At 40.0% G+C, this 19,190-nt stretch overlaps 1 protein-coding gene across 1 annotated transcript in view; it reads right to left on the reverse strand.

Moving 5' to 3' along the window:
• The window catches only part of LOC149166849 (phenylacetaldehyde reductase-like), a 246,842-nt gene that overhangs the window by 174,538 nt on the left and 53,114 nt on the right, over positions 1-19,190 (reverse strand). Inside the window, exon 3 of the mRNA XM_089432782.1 lies at positions 10,622-10,810. Within this exon, the coding sequence (XP_089288908.1) occupies positions 10,622-10,810 (189 nt within the window). The remainder of the gene's footprint in view (positions 1-10,621; positions 10,811-19,190) is intronic.

Below are 19,190 nucleotides of genomic sequence, written 5' to 3' on the forward strand. Positions count from 1 at the left end.
TGACTTTCTAGAAAACCAGATTGGATCCATTAAGCAATGGTGGCTCGATAGATGTTGCTCCCTCTTGGTTGCTCATCTTGATGAATCTTCCTTCAAGAGATCAAGCCTCTTCTGAAGGACCTACTCTGATACCAATTGTTAAGAAAACTACTGAGGGGTGGGGGAGGGTGATCAGTGTTTTTAAACTATTAAACTTTTTATTTCTCATTTAGATTTTTGTACGATATTGTTATAAAGTAAACCTGCATATGTACACGACTGCAATGACGACAAGTAGCGTATATCTAGTTAACTAACTTTTCAGTTAATTCATCATCTGTTTAACTTGAACCAGTGTATCAGTACTTCATTAGACATTAATTAAACAGTAACCATGTGCAGTAAGAACAGAATAAACCATCACACATAAGCAACACATCAACACTCATGAACACTAGGATTTTTTTAGGTGGAAACTCAATGTGGGAAAAAACCACCGTTGTTGTCGTCTTTGTCTTCTTCTTTTATTATAAAGAGAAATTTCTTACAATCTTGTATTGGCGCAGACTCATACCAGTATGCAGGCACCCACCTGCAGAAGGCTACAACCTTCTCTCGTTCTCCAGCTTCTACTGGAAGGGAGCTACAACCCCCTTATCCTCTGTTCTTTGTGGATCACTTTTCAGAATATTTCAAACTGGATCCATTCCAAATAACAATACTGAAATCAACACTGTATCAAGTCACTGAACCAACTGGATCACCAAATCAAATATTGAAATAACTTATTCAAACAACTAGACCAACTTATATCACTGTATATCCATTCATCAGAATACTAGACTACATATTGTTCATCACAGAAACCAGATCCTGTCACTGCAAACCCTGATTAAACACATGTCAAAATATATATGCTATTGTTCAGAAGCATACCCGTGTATATACGCGCTTTCCCTTAGGATGACATGCGTACAGATCTCAAAACACAGAAATCTAAACATGAATTACTGCACTGCTGAAACACATACTGACCCCATCACAGATATTTGAACCACATACAAATCATCACATAGCAACATCATTACTATTCATCAGTTCACCAAACTAGCACTGTTAAACACAGATTATCATTAAAGACTTCATCGATAGACAACAGTAAACATAATAAAACAAATCAATCATTATCATCAGCTCATACTGCAAAACCCTAGCAGATGTACGTGACCCTTATAAAGCATTTCCGCGTATGTACGCGCCTTTCATACTTGACACCCGCGTACAGATCTGTCCATACTGCAGAATATATACGCGACTACCCAGAAGCAGATTCGTGTATGTACACGACCTTTCTGAAGCAAACCTACGTACAGATCTGTAATTACTGATTCAAACCTTCGTTGCACAACAGAACACCTGTCAAACCCAAATCTCGGCATACACCATAACAGATATACATCATAACATCATCATCATAGATCTATCAAACCATAAGTAGATTATTCAATATGTAGTCATTTCAAATCTAATAGATCTGATCCATCATCATACTCCTTGGTGCACACCTAGATCAAACCAATCATCAATAACCCAATACTTGCACACATAGCACTTTGATCTCCATCTCCTTATATAGCTTAGGCCTTAGCCAATACCTTAGGCCAATTCCATAGTTATTTCGATGGTATTCTTTGACGGGATCAAATATCCGTTGTCGCGCTCATTACTATGGGCCAATACCATGGTAAAGACCCCTGGTATTGAGAATACTATGGTGTGGAAACTGTACGTGACTTTGCTTCACCATACCCGCGTATGTACACGGCCTTTGTTCATAGGACCCACGTATACTTCTTAAAACATCACCTTTATCCTTCCTCTATCTCTGAATTGATATTCCTTTGTCCAATCTCTTTGTCACATCTATACTGGCCTATATACTCATTCTGCTACCATCATGTTAACATACTTATCAAGTAGGTTTCCATCAAGGACAACACATTAGTCATAATGCCAACAAAGAGCAGGTTGCAGATATACTCACAAAAGCTAAGAAGAGTTAAGTTCATCTATTTTAGGGAATATATGGGTATAGTGGAGAACCCTTTCAGTAGCAGGGACAGGATGATTGGTTCTCAATTGCAGTAGTTGCAGAAGCAGCAGCAGCATGAGTTTAGTTGCAGTTCAATGCAAAGTTGACAGCGGTATAGGGTTGAACAGTGCAATGCCAGCAGTCGCGCAGATGCAGGTATGATTCAACTCAGAGTGGTAGTTGAATCAAAGTTGTGTAGTGGTTTCGTGGACAGTTGCAAGTTGTCAAAGTTGTCAGACATCAGCAGCATGTATAGGAGGAGATGTTATGAGACAAAGAATATGGTAGAACACCATTCTCGCTAAGAGGGAGTGTTAGTTTTGTAGCATCAGACAGGTGTTCTAGTCTCGACTTTGGTCAGAGAGGCCTATAAGCACAAGAACTCTAGAACCCAAAAAAAAATCAAGAGAAAACACCTAGAAATGGCTCAATTGAGTTAATTAATCAATAATTAAATATTTCCTAAGTCTAACTAATTAACTAACGAGATTAATTAACAAGAATTAATTGAGAAAGGTGATATTTCTCTAGAAACTCACATGGATCAACTCAGAGATGATCTTAGCCGTTGATGAGGATTTAATCATGGTCATTGGTGAGCCAATGACAGATTATAAGAGGAGATCGATGGGGTTGGAGCTAGACAACTTGAGGTCGAGTTCCTTAGTAGAAATCGAGTTATCTAGCAACATCAGCTTATCCAGGAAGAAGAGTGCGAGCCAGAGGGGTCACAAAGACAGAGAGGGAGCAGGGACAGTGATTCTGGAGGATATTCCAGTTCAAGAGAGACAGTTACAGGAGGGCCGAGTTTTCCTCAGTGAGGTTCCACAGGGATTGCGCATGCAACTTCAGAGGAGTCTGATTCAACTGGAGTGAGGGTCGATTCAGTTGCTTGAGGCCAGAAGAAATTCCAGAAGAGCTAGCAAGTCATTCTCAGAGGCTGAGTTGGGTTGGATGTCTTGATTAGAGCAGCTTACAAGCAATGTGAGTTTGGCCCGTGCAAAGGTTGACACAGGAGTTTCGAGCAACCCAGTTTGTGCCAGTGGTGGAGCTAGACCAATGTTGGGTGAGATAAAATTTGTCTCACTAATTTTTGTGGCCAGATTATCTTGTAGAAGATTGCCAATTTTGGGCATCCAGATTGTACTCAAAATTTCACAACTACATAATAATAAAACCCTCATCTGCTACATCGGTTTTCCCACATTGGGTTTTTCTGGGGACAATTGTCCAAAAATACTGTCAAAAATTATTTTGTGTCCTAGCATTTTCTCAATTTCTAGCTTATTTCTACAATGTTTTTATTGAGAAGAAATTTCAGTGTGATTAATTCGTTATTTTACCATAACAAAATAAATTGCATTCCTTAATCAATTAGAAGAATTAATTCCAATTGATGCATTTCAAGGAAAATTTCACATATGTCACCTACAGGAGCCACAGACACAGATGCACCTCCATTTTTAGGTGCCCCCTATACTATGAGACCAGAGGACATTATCACTGTCTATATTGTGATTCGAGAGGCTCCCTCTCTATCTTCTTCAGGTACCAGGTCCAATGATGCTTAGCACTCTTTATTAGGGAGATTTTCAACCATAGATCTTAGCACCTACATACCATGCCCCACCCTGGGATTACCATGACAATCACCGCATACTTTCATGTGGATTCGTCTAACCAAGACTACAAGCTACAAGCAGAAGTTCAGATTCCTCCAGACAATAGAAGGGTGAGGCCTCTTATCAACCTTCCCCTAGGTGAGATCAACAGATACTATTGAGCCCAGTTCAACGATGTCAAACCATGCATCGATTCGCAGGTTCTCAGAGCACCAAAGGTCAAATCAAGGCACCCATAAGCATAGTATTCAAAACCAGCCGGTTCGAACTGGAAATAGGTCAAATCAGTCGATTCATTAGCAAACTCCACCGGACCAGTAGAAAAACCTAGTTAGACTGCCCTCCTCGCCAGTTTTTTGGTCAAACCAAGCATAAATTGGCTAGTTTATGGCAAAACTGGCCGGTTTTCCCATAAACCAGTCGGTTCACTGCCAGGCCAGTCGCAGGCCCGACAAAAAGTGGTTTTGTGAGTTTTGAAGCAATTTTGAGGGAAACTTGGCCCTGTTTCCCTCCAAAAACAGCGCCTCCAAGAAAAGCATGTCTCCCTTCTCATTTTCCTCACACATTTCAACCCTAGCAATGTTGGAAATCAATGGTAATGTTAAATTCTTAAATTTTCATTTATCTTTCATTTTCATATTTCCTTTATCTTTCATTTTCATCCTTTTACTTAAATTTTTAACATTACCATGAAATGACTTGGGATGTTTGAGAGTGGTTTCAACCTCAGTGGATGTCATATGGAGAAACTAGAATTTTAAATTTCGCTCAAAATTTAGTAGACTTAATGGTTTTCAGGATTTCTTGGTTCGGGGTTTTGCAATGTTTCCATTTGATTCTATCATGCGTGAGGGTATTAGAATTGCATTTGATCATGAGCATGGATCCCTTTAAGAACCTTGATGTTGGTGGCATTGATTGTTGAAATTTGTTGATGTTGGTGGTATTGATTGTTGAACTCCTCTACCATGGCCTTAACAAAAATGTACCTTTCACTCTAAGGAAAATAATTGGTTAGGAATGCTAAGCTTTTTCTACCACATTATAAGGTTGAGGAAATGAACCCTTCACTCAAACAAAAATCATTGGTTAGGCATGTTAAACTTTTTCAATTTTTATCATATTATAAGATTGAGCAATCCAAGTTTGGAGACTTTGAGCTAGATGTATAGTATTCAAAACCAATCGGTTGAAACCAGAAATAGGTCAAACTAGCTGATTCATTAGCAAACTCCACCGAACCAGTAGAAAAAACCAGTTAGACTGCCCTCCTCGCCGGTTTTTTGGTCAAACCGAGAATAAACTAGCTAGTTTATGACAGAACTGGTTGGTTTTCCCATAAACCGGTCGGTTCACTGCCAGGCCAGTCGCAGGCCCGACAAAAAGTGGTTTTGTGAGTTGTGAAGCAATTTTGAGGGAAACTTGGCCATGTTTCCCTCCAAAAACAACGCCTCCAAGAAAGTCATGTCTCCCCTCTCATTTTCCTCACACCCTCAACCCTAGCAACGCTGGCAATCAATGGTAACGTTAAATTCTTAAAGTAAAAGGATGAAAATGAAAGATAAAGGAAATATGAAAATGAAAGATAAAGGAAATGTCACTTTTACTTAAATTTTTAACATTACCATGAAATGACTCAGGATGTTTGAGAGTGGTTTCAACCTCATTGGAAGTCATATGGAGAAACTAGAATTTTAAATTTCACTCAAAATTTAGTAGACTTAATGGTTTTCAGGATTTCTTGGTTCAAGGTTTTGTAATGTTTCCATTTGCTTCTATCACGCATGAGGGTATTAGAATTGCATTTGACCAAGAACATGGAGCCCTTTAAGAACCTTGACGTTGGTGGCATTGATTGTTGAACTTTGTTGATGTTCGTGGTATTGATTGTTGAACTCCTCTACCATGGCCTTAAAAAAAATGTACCTTTCACTCCAAGGAAAATAATTGGTTAGGAATGCTACTACCACATTATAAGGTTGAGGAAATGAACCCTTCACTCAAACAATAAATCATTGCTTAGGCATGTTAAATTTTTTCAATTTCTATCATATTATAAGATTGAGCAATCCAAGTTTGGAGACTTTGAGCTAGATCATATTTATGTATCTCTTGTTGATGATCCCATTTCTAGTAGCGTTGAATCAATCATGAGTTTCATGAGTGATCATGTTGATCAATGATTTGTAGTTTTGATGTCTAGTTTTGATGCTACTACTACCACTACTGCTAAAAGGTTGTAGAGGAGTTTTAAGAGTCCTCAAACTCTGAGGCAGATTATTTATGTAGCTCATGTTGATGATACCATGTCTACTAGTGGTGATGAGTTTGAACATGATGAGGAATGATAATGTTGATCACTGATATGTAGACTTGAAATAGGCTAGTGGCCCCATAGCTTGTAGTACTATTTTTGGACTCTAGAGTTCATTTAGAGCCTCATTGGTTATGTATTTTGTTGTTGATATGTATTGAACTCAGTGCCATATTGATATATTCACCTTTACATGGTATATAGATGAGCAAACTTTGCATATTTTGTCTTTGTTGGTTTGGAACCATGGTTTGAAATCTTAAAAATAGGTTTTTTCATTAAAATTTAAATTTTCATGTATTTTTTTAAACACTGGTTCATTGAGATCTTACTCGTCCCGGTTTGACCGTTTCCAGTTTGAAACACAGTTTGATAGGTGGACCGGTCCGGTCACCGGTTCTAGTTTTGAATACTATGCCCCTAACACGTCTGACTACCTCCTAGTACCATAGGAGTGGCCAGAGACCTATTCATAGCTTCTTCTTTTCAACCTTGGAAGCTAGGAGTATCCCTCGCTCATACATCCCCCCCCAGGATCATACAGTGGGATCCACTGCTAGCCCCAGGGGACTTCAACAGCATACCTATACCTAGTTCACCTCCCTCGCCATCAGTCATTAGTATCAGGAGCCCCTGACATCTCTAGCTCCTTGCTAGACTTTCCCATCTCACTCGCTCATTCATTTTTAGCAGGCCATTATTATTTTGCACTGTGCCACAGACTATTGAGTATTTTGTATTATACCACCATCTCTTATATATGTGTTGCGGCAGCACTACCACTGCGTTCTTTCTCTCTATATTTTAGTTTTAGCATTTTCTTTAGGAGATGTGTTTGCACTCCCACATTGTAGTCATATGGACTGTACTTTTCTTCAGTCCCATTAACCAAATTTTGTAATCGTCAATTGCACATTAATAAATTTACTTGCAAGTTTGTGAGCCACAAGTTTTGTGACCTTTGACATCGGTGATCTTGATGGGACATTGTGCTCGATTTGGTTGTTCACACCATTGTATACAATTGTCCAAAATGATCTCTAATCAGTACTGGTTTCCCTCTGTTCGACTATAACTTCTCCCTTGCTCAACTATGTTGTTGATCTGCTTGACACCCATTTTATCGATGTCTGCAGCCTCTCTATCCCTCACAGCTACTAACTCTCTACACTACATGTAGTGGATTTGGCCCTCTAGCCCTGCCATTCCTTTCAACAATAAGAAAAATCAACAAGTAAACATTGACGGCTTTGGGGATCTTCTTCTTCCCTCTAAATTATAGCCACACGACTTATCCTACTTTGTACAAACGTGAGACTTGGCCCAAGCACCACTTCCCTCTGATGGTCAACCGCATGCCCATCAATGTCCATGGCTTAGCAGATTTATTTTAGAGAGCCTAGAAAGAAAACAAAGGGAGTATCCCTATTTGTGTTTATTGTTGTCACTCCATTCTCCTTTGCAGGATTGGGTGCAAGAGACGTAGAATGTGGTACGACCATGCTTTGTTTGCATCCAACACTGAATTTCTGGAAGTAATAGTATGATTCATAGAAGTTGAAATTACATGGTGAGCATTGGAATCTGAAACCGCAATTGGGTTTGCTGCATTGGTATTCCTCTGCAACATGTACACAAGTTAGGTCGTGTTCATGTAAATTGCATATGGAAGTTAGCCGCGTGAGATAGATCTTCAGTGAAAAAACCTTCCACGTAGAGTTTATACCTGTACTTGCACTGCTTTGAGAGTTTCAATTGCTCATGTAGATCATACCCGTTTCTGCAAACCAATTATGCCGCAAAATTTCAGCCTTTGATGTCCTGGAGTTATTGCACTCAAATAACTTTGTCTATATAGGAGCACCCACATCAGGATTTCCTTTCCAATGTGCCACAGGTTTTTTGTCTATCTACTCCAAAGTTTTGGACCATGTTCAAGTGATATTCGTTGTTGTAGTACCAACATAGAGGTCGTTATTGCAGTACCATAACATGAGATGCACAACGGTTACCAAATCAGGATACCATTTCAAGAGCTGCCACAGTCCCCAAATTGTGATCATCAGTGAAAAACCCTTCCACATAGAGTTTATACCTATGCTTACACTGCTTTGGGAGTTTGGACTGCTCATATAGGCCATTCCAGCTTCTGCAATCCAACTATGCCACAATATTTTAGCCCTCGATGTCCTGCAGTTATTGCATTCAAATAATTATCTTGTACAGGAACACCCATATCAAGATTTCCTTTCCAATGTGCCCCAGGTTTTTTGTCTATCTATTTCAGAGCTTTGGATGCTAGTTTAATGTTGTAGAGCTCTTCTTCCCCAGGTAGCAGATTAAATTCAACCCATCCCCAAATGACCAATCTGGAAAAGGAATGTTAAAGTGATATTTGTTGCTGTAGTACCAACCAATGTGGAAAAATTCGAAGTCGGGATTAATTCGGTAAGGGTCCAAAAGTTGAAAAACTCGTCAAAGTCGGGAGTTTTTTGAAAAAGTCGGCAAAATTAAAAAAACACAAAATTATTCTTTTTTATTTTATTTTTTTTAACATCTAGAGTATCCACAACATCAAATAAATGCATTTCCACATAAACATGGAAAGAAAGCTAATATATAATATGTATATGAAGTCTAATGCTACATCACATATCAAAATAGTGAATCAACTCCTGAGTTTTGGGTCCTGTCTGAGTCTCAACTCTCAAGAGTCAAAATATCAACAAAAAATATAATAAATGTATATCATGAGTCATCTAAAAGTCATCAAGTAATCAATCACTGAGATCCTCTTCCCCTTTTAATTTTTGTTTCCGCTAATTGTATTAAGAAATAAGTCATGCATTTATTCAGTAGATTGTAATCTGCTTGGGTAATAAGGTGTCAGGTGGTAGGTCCAATGAAAATTAACAGTGAGTATCATAGTAGATGTGAAAATTAATGCTTGGTGACTCCAAGCTACTTATTTTCTGAGAAAACAGTAGATGTCAGATTACTAACTTAGCCTTGGCATCTATTATTCAAAAACTCTTGGAGGTAAAATCCACTCCTGATACATAACCTTTGCCCACATTTATAGGGAGTTCACCACTAAAGAAGATTCCCTTTCAAAACGTGCTCTCATTGCAGGAAGGATCTTTGTTGTCACAAGATTTCATAGGTACTTTGTATCTGTCTGAAAAATGGGTTCTTTTTTGAGGCACTGGTTTTGTTTTTCTGGACAGGTTGTTGCTATTTGATCTTCATGACCTTCTCTTTGTTGTTTCTTCCGGAAGCATTCAACAACTGTAACAATGTTTTTGATGGTGTGGGGTTCTTTCTACGGAAGACTGTTGTATGCCTGCGCTTTTGGTACTTTTGTAATCTTTTGAAGGGGCAGTGGTTGTTAGAGTTTGGATCACTGAAAGCCTGGAGGCTTAGCCAATGTATACTTTGATTTCTAACTAGAAATATAAAGTATAAATATTTGCTTTTCCTTGGAAAACAAAAACATATCTTAACCTCAAAACTAACAGATTACAAATGAGACTGATATGCTCGCAAGAAGTATGACAAACAATACAATGCAATAACTTGAAAATGCATGGATGGAAGCTTCAATTTACAGTTTTTTCACCTTTGCAACCTCTTTATCCGCGGCCTGGGAAGGGAGGCAGACTTTTTGGGTCGACTCCCGATTAAATCGGGAGTATAAGGAAAAAATCGGGATTTTTTCCTTTGTGAAAAAGTCGCCAAAAAGTCGGGGGATTAAATCGTTTAGTTCAAAAAATCGCGTTTTTAGGATTAAATCGGGATTTTTTCCAGACTTTTTCCACACTGGTACCAACACAGAGGATGTCGGCCTTCCATCAGTCGCAATGCTCAATTTAATTATCTTCTCTTGAAGATTGTCATGGAGTTTATCCATCATATAATTCATGAAATGAAACACACAGGAAATGCAAACTCACGCTATACATAGTTTCTAAATTACTAGAAATAATTTTTTGAATTACATGCAACATCTAGAATCTTGATGTCATAATTCCTTAGAAATCATAATTGGTGCCCATATATTCTGCATATTGAAATGCAAAGGAATAGTAATATATGTGGAAGCAGTTGCTACGATAGAATTAGCTCATTATATTGCAGATGAACCGGAAGATGGGACTCCAACTATTCCACGAAGGGTACCTGTTTTATTTCTGCCAATGAAAATTTTGTGAAACTATGACTTCAGTGCAATAAAGTATATCTATGTTGAAGTGTAATTCCATATCACACACAAATATTCCTTGGTTTGTAGTTGTAAACCTTCAAAGCTGCAGAAGCTCCATATGATACTGACCTATTGTCCAGTCTGAAATTGTAAGCCTTCAGGGCTGTAGAATCTTAATATTGGACTATGTCGGATTCATCACTTTATTTATAGTATTTTTCTTGGTTCATAAAAAATAGCTTGAACATTCTATTTATAGTATATACAAGCAGCATGTTATCTAATATTGTTTATACAAATAAATAATAAATCCTCCCCAGACAACAGTAGCACTCACAAACATGGTGAAAAAAGCCATAAAGCTGCATATAGTAAAATGAAAAGAAATACATGATGCAATCATAATATACCTTAGTTTGCTTGCAGTACTCTGCATCACTGAACCAACTTTCATCAACTACTCCAGGTGATCGAGGCCTAGAATTGAATATCACAGCTGCTACAGATGAGGTTACTATCACCCTCTTCACAGAAGAAGCTTTGGCACATGCATTAAGAACATTAATAGTCCCCTTGACTGCTGGATCAAGCATTTCAGCCTGTAGTACAACCAAGTTGTTAAATAAGGAAAATACTAAAGCAACATCAATGAAAATGCCATTTGTAAGAAAGGATGGCCTAAAGATTACAAAAGTAAGAAAGAAAAAGGAGTAATATCAAAAATGTAAAAAGCCTACCAATATAATAAACATGCAATCCAATCAACCAATCCAGGGCCTGAGTACATGGCTCCATGCAGATGGATAGAGGATACTTTTTGTTAGAATATAAAATTAATAACTAGAATGTGCGGTGAAAATAGCAACAGTACAGTTAACTCCTTATTTAGACTCCCAGGCTCATCTTGTCACAGATATCCATATACAAAGATTGTTCTGAGCTCATATATTGTCTTCCTATTAGATTTTAGCTCAATTTTCATGAACAATTGTATGTCACTTATGCTTATCAGACGAGATTCAACATGGCATTTAAAAGCCAAAACCAAATCAAGCTTCAAATATAGGCAGAACCATTACCTATAATACAACTCCATCAAAACCCCCTTTGTTTGGACCAGGGCTTAGCTTTCAAGGAAAAGTGATTCACAATAGCTAGAAAATAGTATACCAAAATCAGTGTTGTAGAACTTGAACTTGAGAGTGGCATGGTTGGAGTCCCACATCAATGACTTGAGAAAAATAGGAAAACAGGGCAAAAATCAGCAAACAGTAAAAGAATTTCATTTTTTTCAACTAAATTAAAATATAAACTTAAATCAATATCACATAATCAAATTGCAACAGAAATTAAAATGTGAAAAGAAGATACATATATAACCACAAAATAAGTGAGCCCAATGACCCCCAAAATCTCAATTTATGAACATATTTCTGCCCCAGCAGGCAATTTATTGTGAAAACTAGGGAATAACCTGGCTGAATGGCAAGTTCAATAACTCGTGAGTCAGCCATGTCTTTCTAAACCCAACAATTTTTTGTCAGCCATTTCTCATTTGGCAGTTGACTCACCAATTAATCGGAAGGTCCTGCAAGACTGGCCAAAACTAGCCAGGAAGGTCCTGCAAGTGTATTCAAATCTAGCCAGGATGGCCTCAACAAATGTTGATTAGAAGAGTCAAACACCAAAATACCAATGCAGGACTCGAGAACAACTAGGGGACCCCAAGGGCAGGAATCAAAAAATTGTTCTCCTCATTCATCACACACCCTGAAATCAGTTCCACAAGCTCATACTATATGTTGTTAGACATTCGAGGGATTTATCTAAGCATTAGATCACAATATTTAAAGCTAGTGCTTGAGCGAATTATTATATTTAAAAGCAACAAACTAGCAGTTCCCCTACATGCTCTTCTCTGTAAAACTGCTCAGAGGATGCAAATGCAGAATGAATGAAATGTTATCATTGTGACAACCAAAGAATTTGCATCATTTGCTGCAAGCTTCCCATAGAAATATATAATGCTACTTCTTGACAAGGCTGCTTGGAAGTGGGCGCAGAAGTGTGAGCGGGGAGCGACAATTTTCAGAAGCTTCCGGGTCAGGAGCAATTTTGGGAGTGTTTTTATATAATATATATATTTTTTATATATTTTGATGCATATATGTCAACAAAAGCATGTAGAAGGATGAATTAGTTTAACAAGACACACAAAAACAAATAAATAAACATGGATTAAACCATATAACTTCAATCATCTAGTAGTTATAATCTTCATCAATCACAAGTCCACAAGTTACAACATCTCAATTCTCATCATGTTGGGTGTGGAGGTCGATTATCTTCTTTATTCAAAGGTCTTGTTTTGACTACATTTGGATCTCAATACTTGATGGGGGGGTGTGGGGGGGGCTTGCCCCCCACTACTATTGTAGGGGGGCCTTGCAAAACACAGTAATTTTGTAGTCAATCTGGACTGTTTATTAGGCGAAAGATCTGAGGGTAGAAGTTATGTTAATTTAGGGTTTTTTGCCCTACAAGGCAACCCTCAGTTTGTATGAGGGAATTGTATTGCAATTGGGTATTATTTTGTATCTATTCCTATCTTTTGCTAGCACTTGATCACAAGTTTTGACTCATACAGTCTTATCTTGATCACATGGCATAATCTTGTAGAGATGCTTTCTTACACAAGTATATGAACTAGTGTAGGTTGTTTTACAATGGGAGCATGTAAAATTTGTTGTTCCAACCCTTTTCCTTCTCACTAGCTTTGTCACATACTTTTACAAGGGTGTTGAACAGTAGAGAGAAAAAAAAATTGCAAAGAAAAGAAAAGAAATCTACTAGGGAGCGATTTTTTTTGCGGGAGTGAATGCGGGAGGGTGCTCCCCTATAGCCCTGCTTCCTGAAGCTTTGCTTAACTGTGTATGCCATATTGGTCCACAAGCAAGAAAATGTCTCTAAGGTACAAGCAACATTTTGCTTGGAGGTAAGGTTGAGCCATTATGCTTCAATTTTAAAATTAAGCAAAAAAGACAGCAGAAAGTGCAGGTTTACAGGAGGCCATATAAGTTTAAGAAAGCAACCTCATTTGCACCCTAACCTTAGTATCAGCAAGTTCCCAAATGGGAAGTGTTAGGTCCTGCACCCTGCAGGGTACAAAAGACAAGAAGTTGAAATCAACAATTGTGATTTATCTAATTCACTAATGCAAATAACCTTTGCATTTCATTAGATTAACTCATTTTTCTCATTAAAAGAAATTAATTTAATAAATAAATTGCCAAGGTCAAGAGTCATTTGGGCAACTTCCACACACCTTGACACTTAGCCTGTGCAGAAGTACTTGTCTGAGCTACAAACATCAACAACTAGAAGTTGTCTTGAACTACTTCTAGCACATTTACACCCAACCTATGCAAGGAACTCCTACTCGAGCTATATTTCTCAACACCAAAATAACAATAATATATTCAAAAGAAAACCCTGATCAACAAAAATCCCCGAGAACTGGACATTATCTGCAACAATGATGCCAAAATGTTGCAACAAATTTTAGAGCCCACAAAATCTAAAGTTAAAACAACTAGGTGTCAGCATTATAAACTTAAGAAGGTTGCCCACTGTCACCTCAGCAACTCCTTCACACGATTTAGGTTGGCTCTTCTCCAACACAAGGGGTGATTCCCTAAAGATAGGATTATCAAGGCTATGTAGTGGGGGCTCAAGGTGAATAGCAAAGACTAAAGCTTCATTAAAACAAACGGTGATTGTAGCATATGAAAATAGAAATAGAAAGGTGATTGATGTGACCCCTATATACAAGGTTTAGGTCATGCTCTATGTTGGACTTTGCTTTTAGACAATTCGTAGATGCAATCCCTAAATTACAAGCCACTAAAATGCATTAAAATTCACTTTATGCACAAATCTGCCCTAAACCCTAGAGGCTGCCCTAGCCGTCAAGGAGAGAAAAAGGATGAATTTTAGTTAAATGTATGGATGATGAACACACTCTAGATCAGCACCTTATACTACTAGAGTTTAATGGAGTCTTTAAAAAATTCAAGGGAAGAAATTAACGGAGTAAGCAAGATGGCTAGGGCATTGACTTTTAAAACCCCTAGGGCTATTGCTCTTGTGAGGGAAGAAATTAAATATAGGGTCTGCAAATTAAGAGTTTCCCTATAGGCCTTAGAGAGAACAATTTTACATGCAATAATGAAGCAAGATTTCAACAATAATTAAGCATTTAGTCATGGCATAATAGAAACCCTACTTTAAACATTCAACATGCAAAATATTAATGATAAAACAATAAACTTACAAGGTTCTCCATAAAAGACACTTCATTCAGTCCCAAGGTAATGTCTCCATGCAAAAATCACATCCACAGGAAAGTCACACCACAAAAGATCATATCTTTCCCATAGTACCGAGAAAGACTAGCTCATAATCTCTTAAAGGCGAAAAGAATTTGATGTGGATAATGAACAACAGAAGGGAGGGGAGGCTCTATTTATATGAGACCTATCCCATTCATTTTTACAATATTACAACTAAAGAAGTCCCATTGACAAATTTACTTTAAGTGCTGCACACGATAGAGGTTACAAGCCAACCTCATAGTTGAGGGCATCGACTATGATGAGACGTTTGCCCCAGTGGCTCGTTATTCATCCATCAGTACAATTATGCCACAGCTCAGATGGGGTAGAAGATCCACCAGACGGATGTGAAGACAACATTCCTCAACGGGTTGGTTGAGGAAGAGATTTATAGGAAGCAGCCAAAGGGGTTTGAGACCTTCAACAGAGACATTCATGTATGTTTGTTGAAGAGAGTTCTTTATGGGTTCAAACAAGCACCGAGAGCATCGTACACTCGCATTGATAACTACCTTCAAGGATTGGGCTTCTCTAAGAGTGACGCAGATGCCAACTTGTACTAAATCACGGTTGGAGGGCTTCCACTACTTCTAGTACTCTATGTTGACGATCTTATCATGGCTAGAGTAGACAACATGATTCAGGATTGCAAGCAAAATCTTGCAAGAGTGTTTGAGATGAAGGACATAGGGCTTATGCACTATTTCCTTGGGCTAGAGGTATGGCGAGGTGATGGGGAAATCTTCGTGGGCAGGGGAAGTACACTATAGAGATCTATTAAAAGTGGCAACTAGGGCCAAACTCCATGTGGGTCATCTTATTTATGGCAGATGATATTTTTCTTGGATCCCTCTCACTAAGAGCTGTAGGATTGATCTAAAGATCATCCGATTCTGATAAGTATTCATGGAGTTATGAATTTATTTGTGTTATAAGCCAATTCGTCAACGTCTCCCAGCAACCAAATAAACCCAAACATGCTCAACGTTTTAGTATAAAAGGAGATGACTTGAGAGTCATTTCACACTCACCTCTCTCTTGATTTCTCTGCACTCGCTTTGGGTCTTAGTGGAAGAGAGATCTAGGAGGAGGATGTCCTAGCCGCAGTCTACCCTAACCAAGGAGACGCAGTCAAGTGAGAAGCCCTAACACTACAAGGAGGATAGCCCTCGTATCTACGCAACCTAGAAGGTAGCCGAGTTTGTGGAGATACTCTCATTGTTTTGGGAGCAAATTTTAGAAAAGAAGAGCTGCAGCTCTTAGCCACATTGCAGGAGGCAAGAAGGATGGCTTGAGGGCTATTTTGTGACACGTTGGAGCAGGCTTACCTTGCAAATCAAGCCGCAGACTATAAGTGAGTTTAATGATTGTTTGTGCATGGTTTTGGGGCGCATATCTCTGTTTAGAGGGCCGCAGTGAGGGACTGCTACAGCAGCAATTGGGAGGTGAAGTTTAGATGGTCGAGAGGCCTAGAAAGGCCCTCCTTACCAGGCCGCAGTCATCTCTAAGGGACAATGTGGAGAAGCTTAAGGAGACAGCGTGGAGGGTTGTGGTAGGAGCAACTGCTGTAGGTGACAGCGGATCTATTAAGGGCTAGTTTAGGGCTGTTTCTAGGTACGGTTAAGAGCAGGAAAGGCAAGCAGACAAGCCGAGGAGAATAGGAGTGTTGAAGTTTCTAAGTTTACTTCATTTAGAAACCCTTCATGCACTTTTTCTGATTTATTCCTACCTACTTGTTCTTTTTCTTTAACAAGTTATTTACAAAGTAAATACTAAAAATAAACACTAGTGCATGCTCAACATATTACAAATCAGCAATTAAAGAAACAAGAACAAACATACCACATGACACCATTATTTTTGGAACAATGTCCCCGGAAAAACCCAATGTGGGAAAACCAATGCAGCTATCTGAGGGTTTTCTTATTAAGCAATATCAGAGTACAATCTGGGTGTCGAAACTGGCCTACCCAACAGAGAATTTCCTTAGCAACTATACCTCACAGTTTGAGAGAAATCCCCAGGCTGAAACCCCGGAAAACCCTTCCGGCAGCTCCTCAGCACAAAACTGCTCTGCAACCCTAGCGTCTGCCCAAATTGGACTGCGTCAACCCCTCTCTATCTCACGTTGGCCTTACATCAGCCTTTCTAGGCCTGTGTCAGCCCCAGGAGGCCCTGCGTTAGCTCTGGGAGCCTCTTCGTCAGCTGCGCTGGCCCCTTTGGTGCTCTGCGTAGCACTTGGTTGCCTCTGTGTGGCCCTGTGTGAGCCCTTGCTGGCTCTGCGTCACCCTCCTTGGCTATTGCGCTGCTATCCCGGCACAATCTCTGCCTTCTTTATTTCTTTGTACTCAATGCCCCTCAGTTGCTCTCCCAATCACTGATTCTATCTCTCTTAGCAAACCCCGCTCTAGAGAATAGAATGGTTGATCATCTGGTGTATTCTCCAAGTGACCCTCAAGCCTCCTCTTATACTTTTCTCGTTGACATATCAACGACCGAGATTAAGTCCCTAATCAACGGCTAAGATTAGATCTGGCTTGATCCATGTCTTTTGGACCATTCTAACACAGATTCATATTAATACACATTAATATTTTATTTTCCCTAAGTTTAGACTTAGGGACTCCATTAAAAATATTAATTATTTTAATATGTCCTGATCTATTTAGAATCTGCCCAAACCCTTTCTGGGTATTGGAGACCTCATGTGCGCTAACCTCTCCACCAAATTTCGTGGTTGGAGCACATCCGATGCTATCCCAAATCAACACTCCCTCTTAGCGAGGATTGTGCTCTAGCAATACTCCTCACTAAGTATTACTCTGATCATCTGGCATCGGTACCTGTGCTGATGCTAGGCCTTCCTGCCCAACATCCTCTGCAATGCTGCATCCTGTACTGCTGCCCATGGTTCTGCCACTACCACTGCTGCATCTATACGACAGCTCCCTTTGCATCCGCGCTACTGCTAGTCCTTCTTCCCAGCACTGCGTCGGCACTGCAACTCCCTTTGCATCTGTGTTGTTGCTAGTCCTTTCTCCCAACACTGCATTTGCACCGCACCTCCTCTCATCATGTTGCATCGCGCTGCCCACCGCTGCACTGCAACTCAGTTACTGAGAAGTAAGTAACCGATCTCCCAACTGACCTCCCTGTTGGGCTAGAAACACCCACTGATGTTGAAGCTCCCTCTGTCGCTGATAAGTGCTCCCTATCTCTGACCTCTGCGTTGCACACCTCTCTGTGCCATCCTGCACTGGTGCAACACTCCTGTGCCTCTCGCACCACTACAGCCTGCTAACTCTACGTTGTCTCAAGACTCCTGCATTGTAGCTCCCTCTGTCGCTCCATCTGCATCCGTCTCTACCCACATCAGCCAATCCTGCTACTCCTCTTCGGGGCTCCCATAGCAAGGTCTAATCAAAGAGGCTGGGTACCTCAAGGATCTTTCCCCTCATCGCCTGTAGTCCGCCTGACTACAGCTCGATGTCTCCCACTTCTTCTCAAGTGGCGCGTGTGCACTCATGGCACAGTCATCATCTGTCAAAACTTCCTTCTCTGCCCTTGCTGGCGCTGCCTTGGTCTCAGAAGACTCTCCCTTACTCTTCTTCCTTGGGCGCTAGGTCGCATAATGACCCATCTCGCCACAGTGGAAGCACTTCATCTTGGAGAGATCTTTCTTCTTCCGCTTCTCCTGCTTTCCCTCAGATGCTAGCGCCACATCCTCCTCTTCCTGCTGAACTTTGATCCCTTTGTTGCTGCTACCTGTCTTCGACTGTCGTCTAATCTCTTCCTGGCGAAGAGCTGCCCACATCTCGTCCCAAGGTAGGAGAGTCTCTCTGCCCAGGATACTCTGGACAAACACTTCCCAATCTTCTGAGACAGCATTCAGGGTTGTCCTCGCCATAAGCTCCTGATCTGGTGTCACTCCTATAGCAGTCAACTAGTCTTGGATCTCATTCAATCCTCCGAGGAAGGTGTCAATCGATTGACCCTTCTTCATCTGATACGACCTCATCTAGTTCTCGAGCAGCATTCTTCTTTGCACAGAAGTATGCTGGTACAGGTTCTTGAGAGCCTCCCACATCTCAATTGTCGTTTCCTTCTCGGCTATATGTGGTACCACATGATCCTTGACCCCGTCAAGGATAATGCACTTGGCTCTCGCCATCGCCTCTTCGTACTTGTCGTTATCGTTTGGGTCGACTGGGATAGTTATAACCTTTAAGGCAAAGTTCTTGACACGATTCTTGTCAAGCACTGATAAGATTCTGGCCTTCCACACTACGAAGTTTGATGCTCCGTCCAGTCTATCCTGGTCTCTTACCCCGTGTAGTGCCACAACGCTCCTCTACTTCCCTCCTGGAAGTTCTCTATTCGACTCCTCTGAGTCTCTACTTCTCGTCTAGAAGTTCTCTTTTGGACTCCCTCTGAGTCCTTATTTCCCTCTTGGAAATCCTTCTGTCGCTTGTCAAAATGCCCCCTACTCTGATCGTCTTGTGCAACTGCACTGTTGATCCGGGTTCCTCAGCTAGAAACCCTCGGTAACAACTCCTCTGGCCCAGCTCTGTCAAGTACTGTTCTG

This window comes from Pinus tabuliformis, chromosome 5_1 (genome assembly GCF_031772625.1).
Source record: "Pinus tabuliformis cultivar Carrire ecotype Pingquan chromosome 5_1, CPIR1, whole genome shotgun sequence".
Taxonomy (NCBI): domain Eukaryota; kingdom Viridiplantae; phylum Streptophyta; class Pinopsida; order Pinales; family Pinaceae; genus Pinus; species Pinus tabuliformis.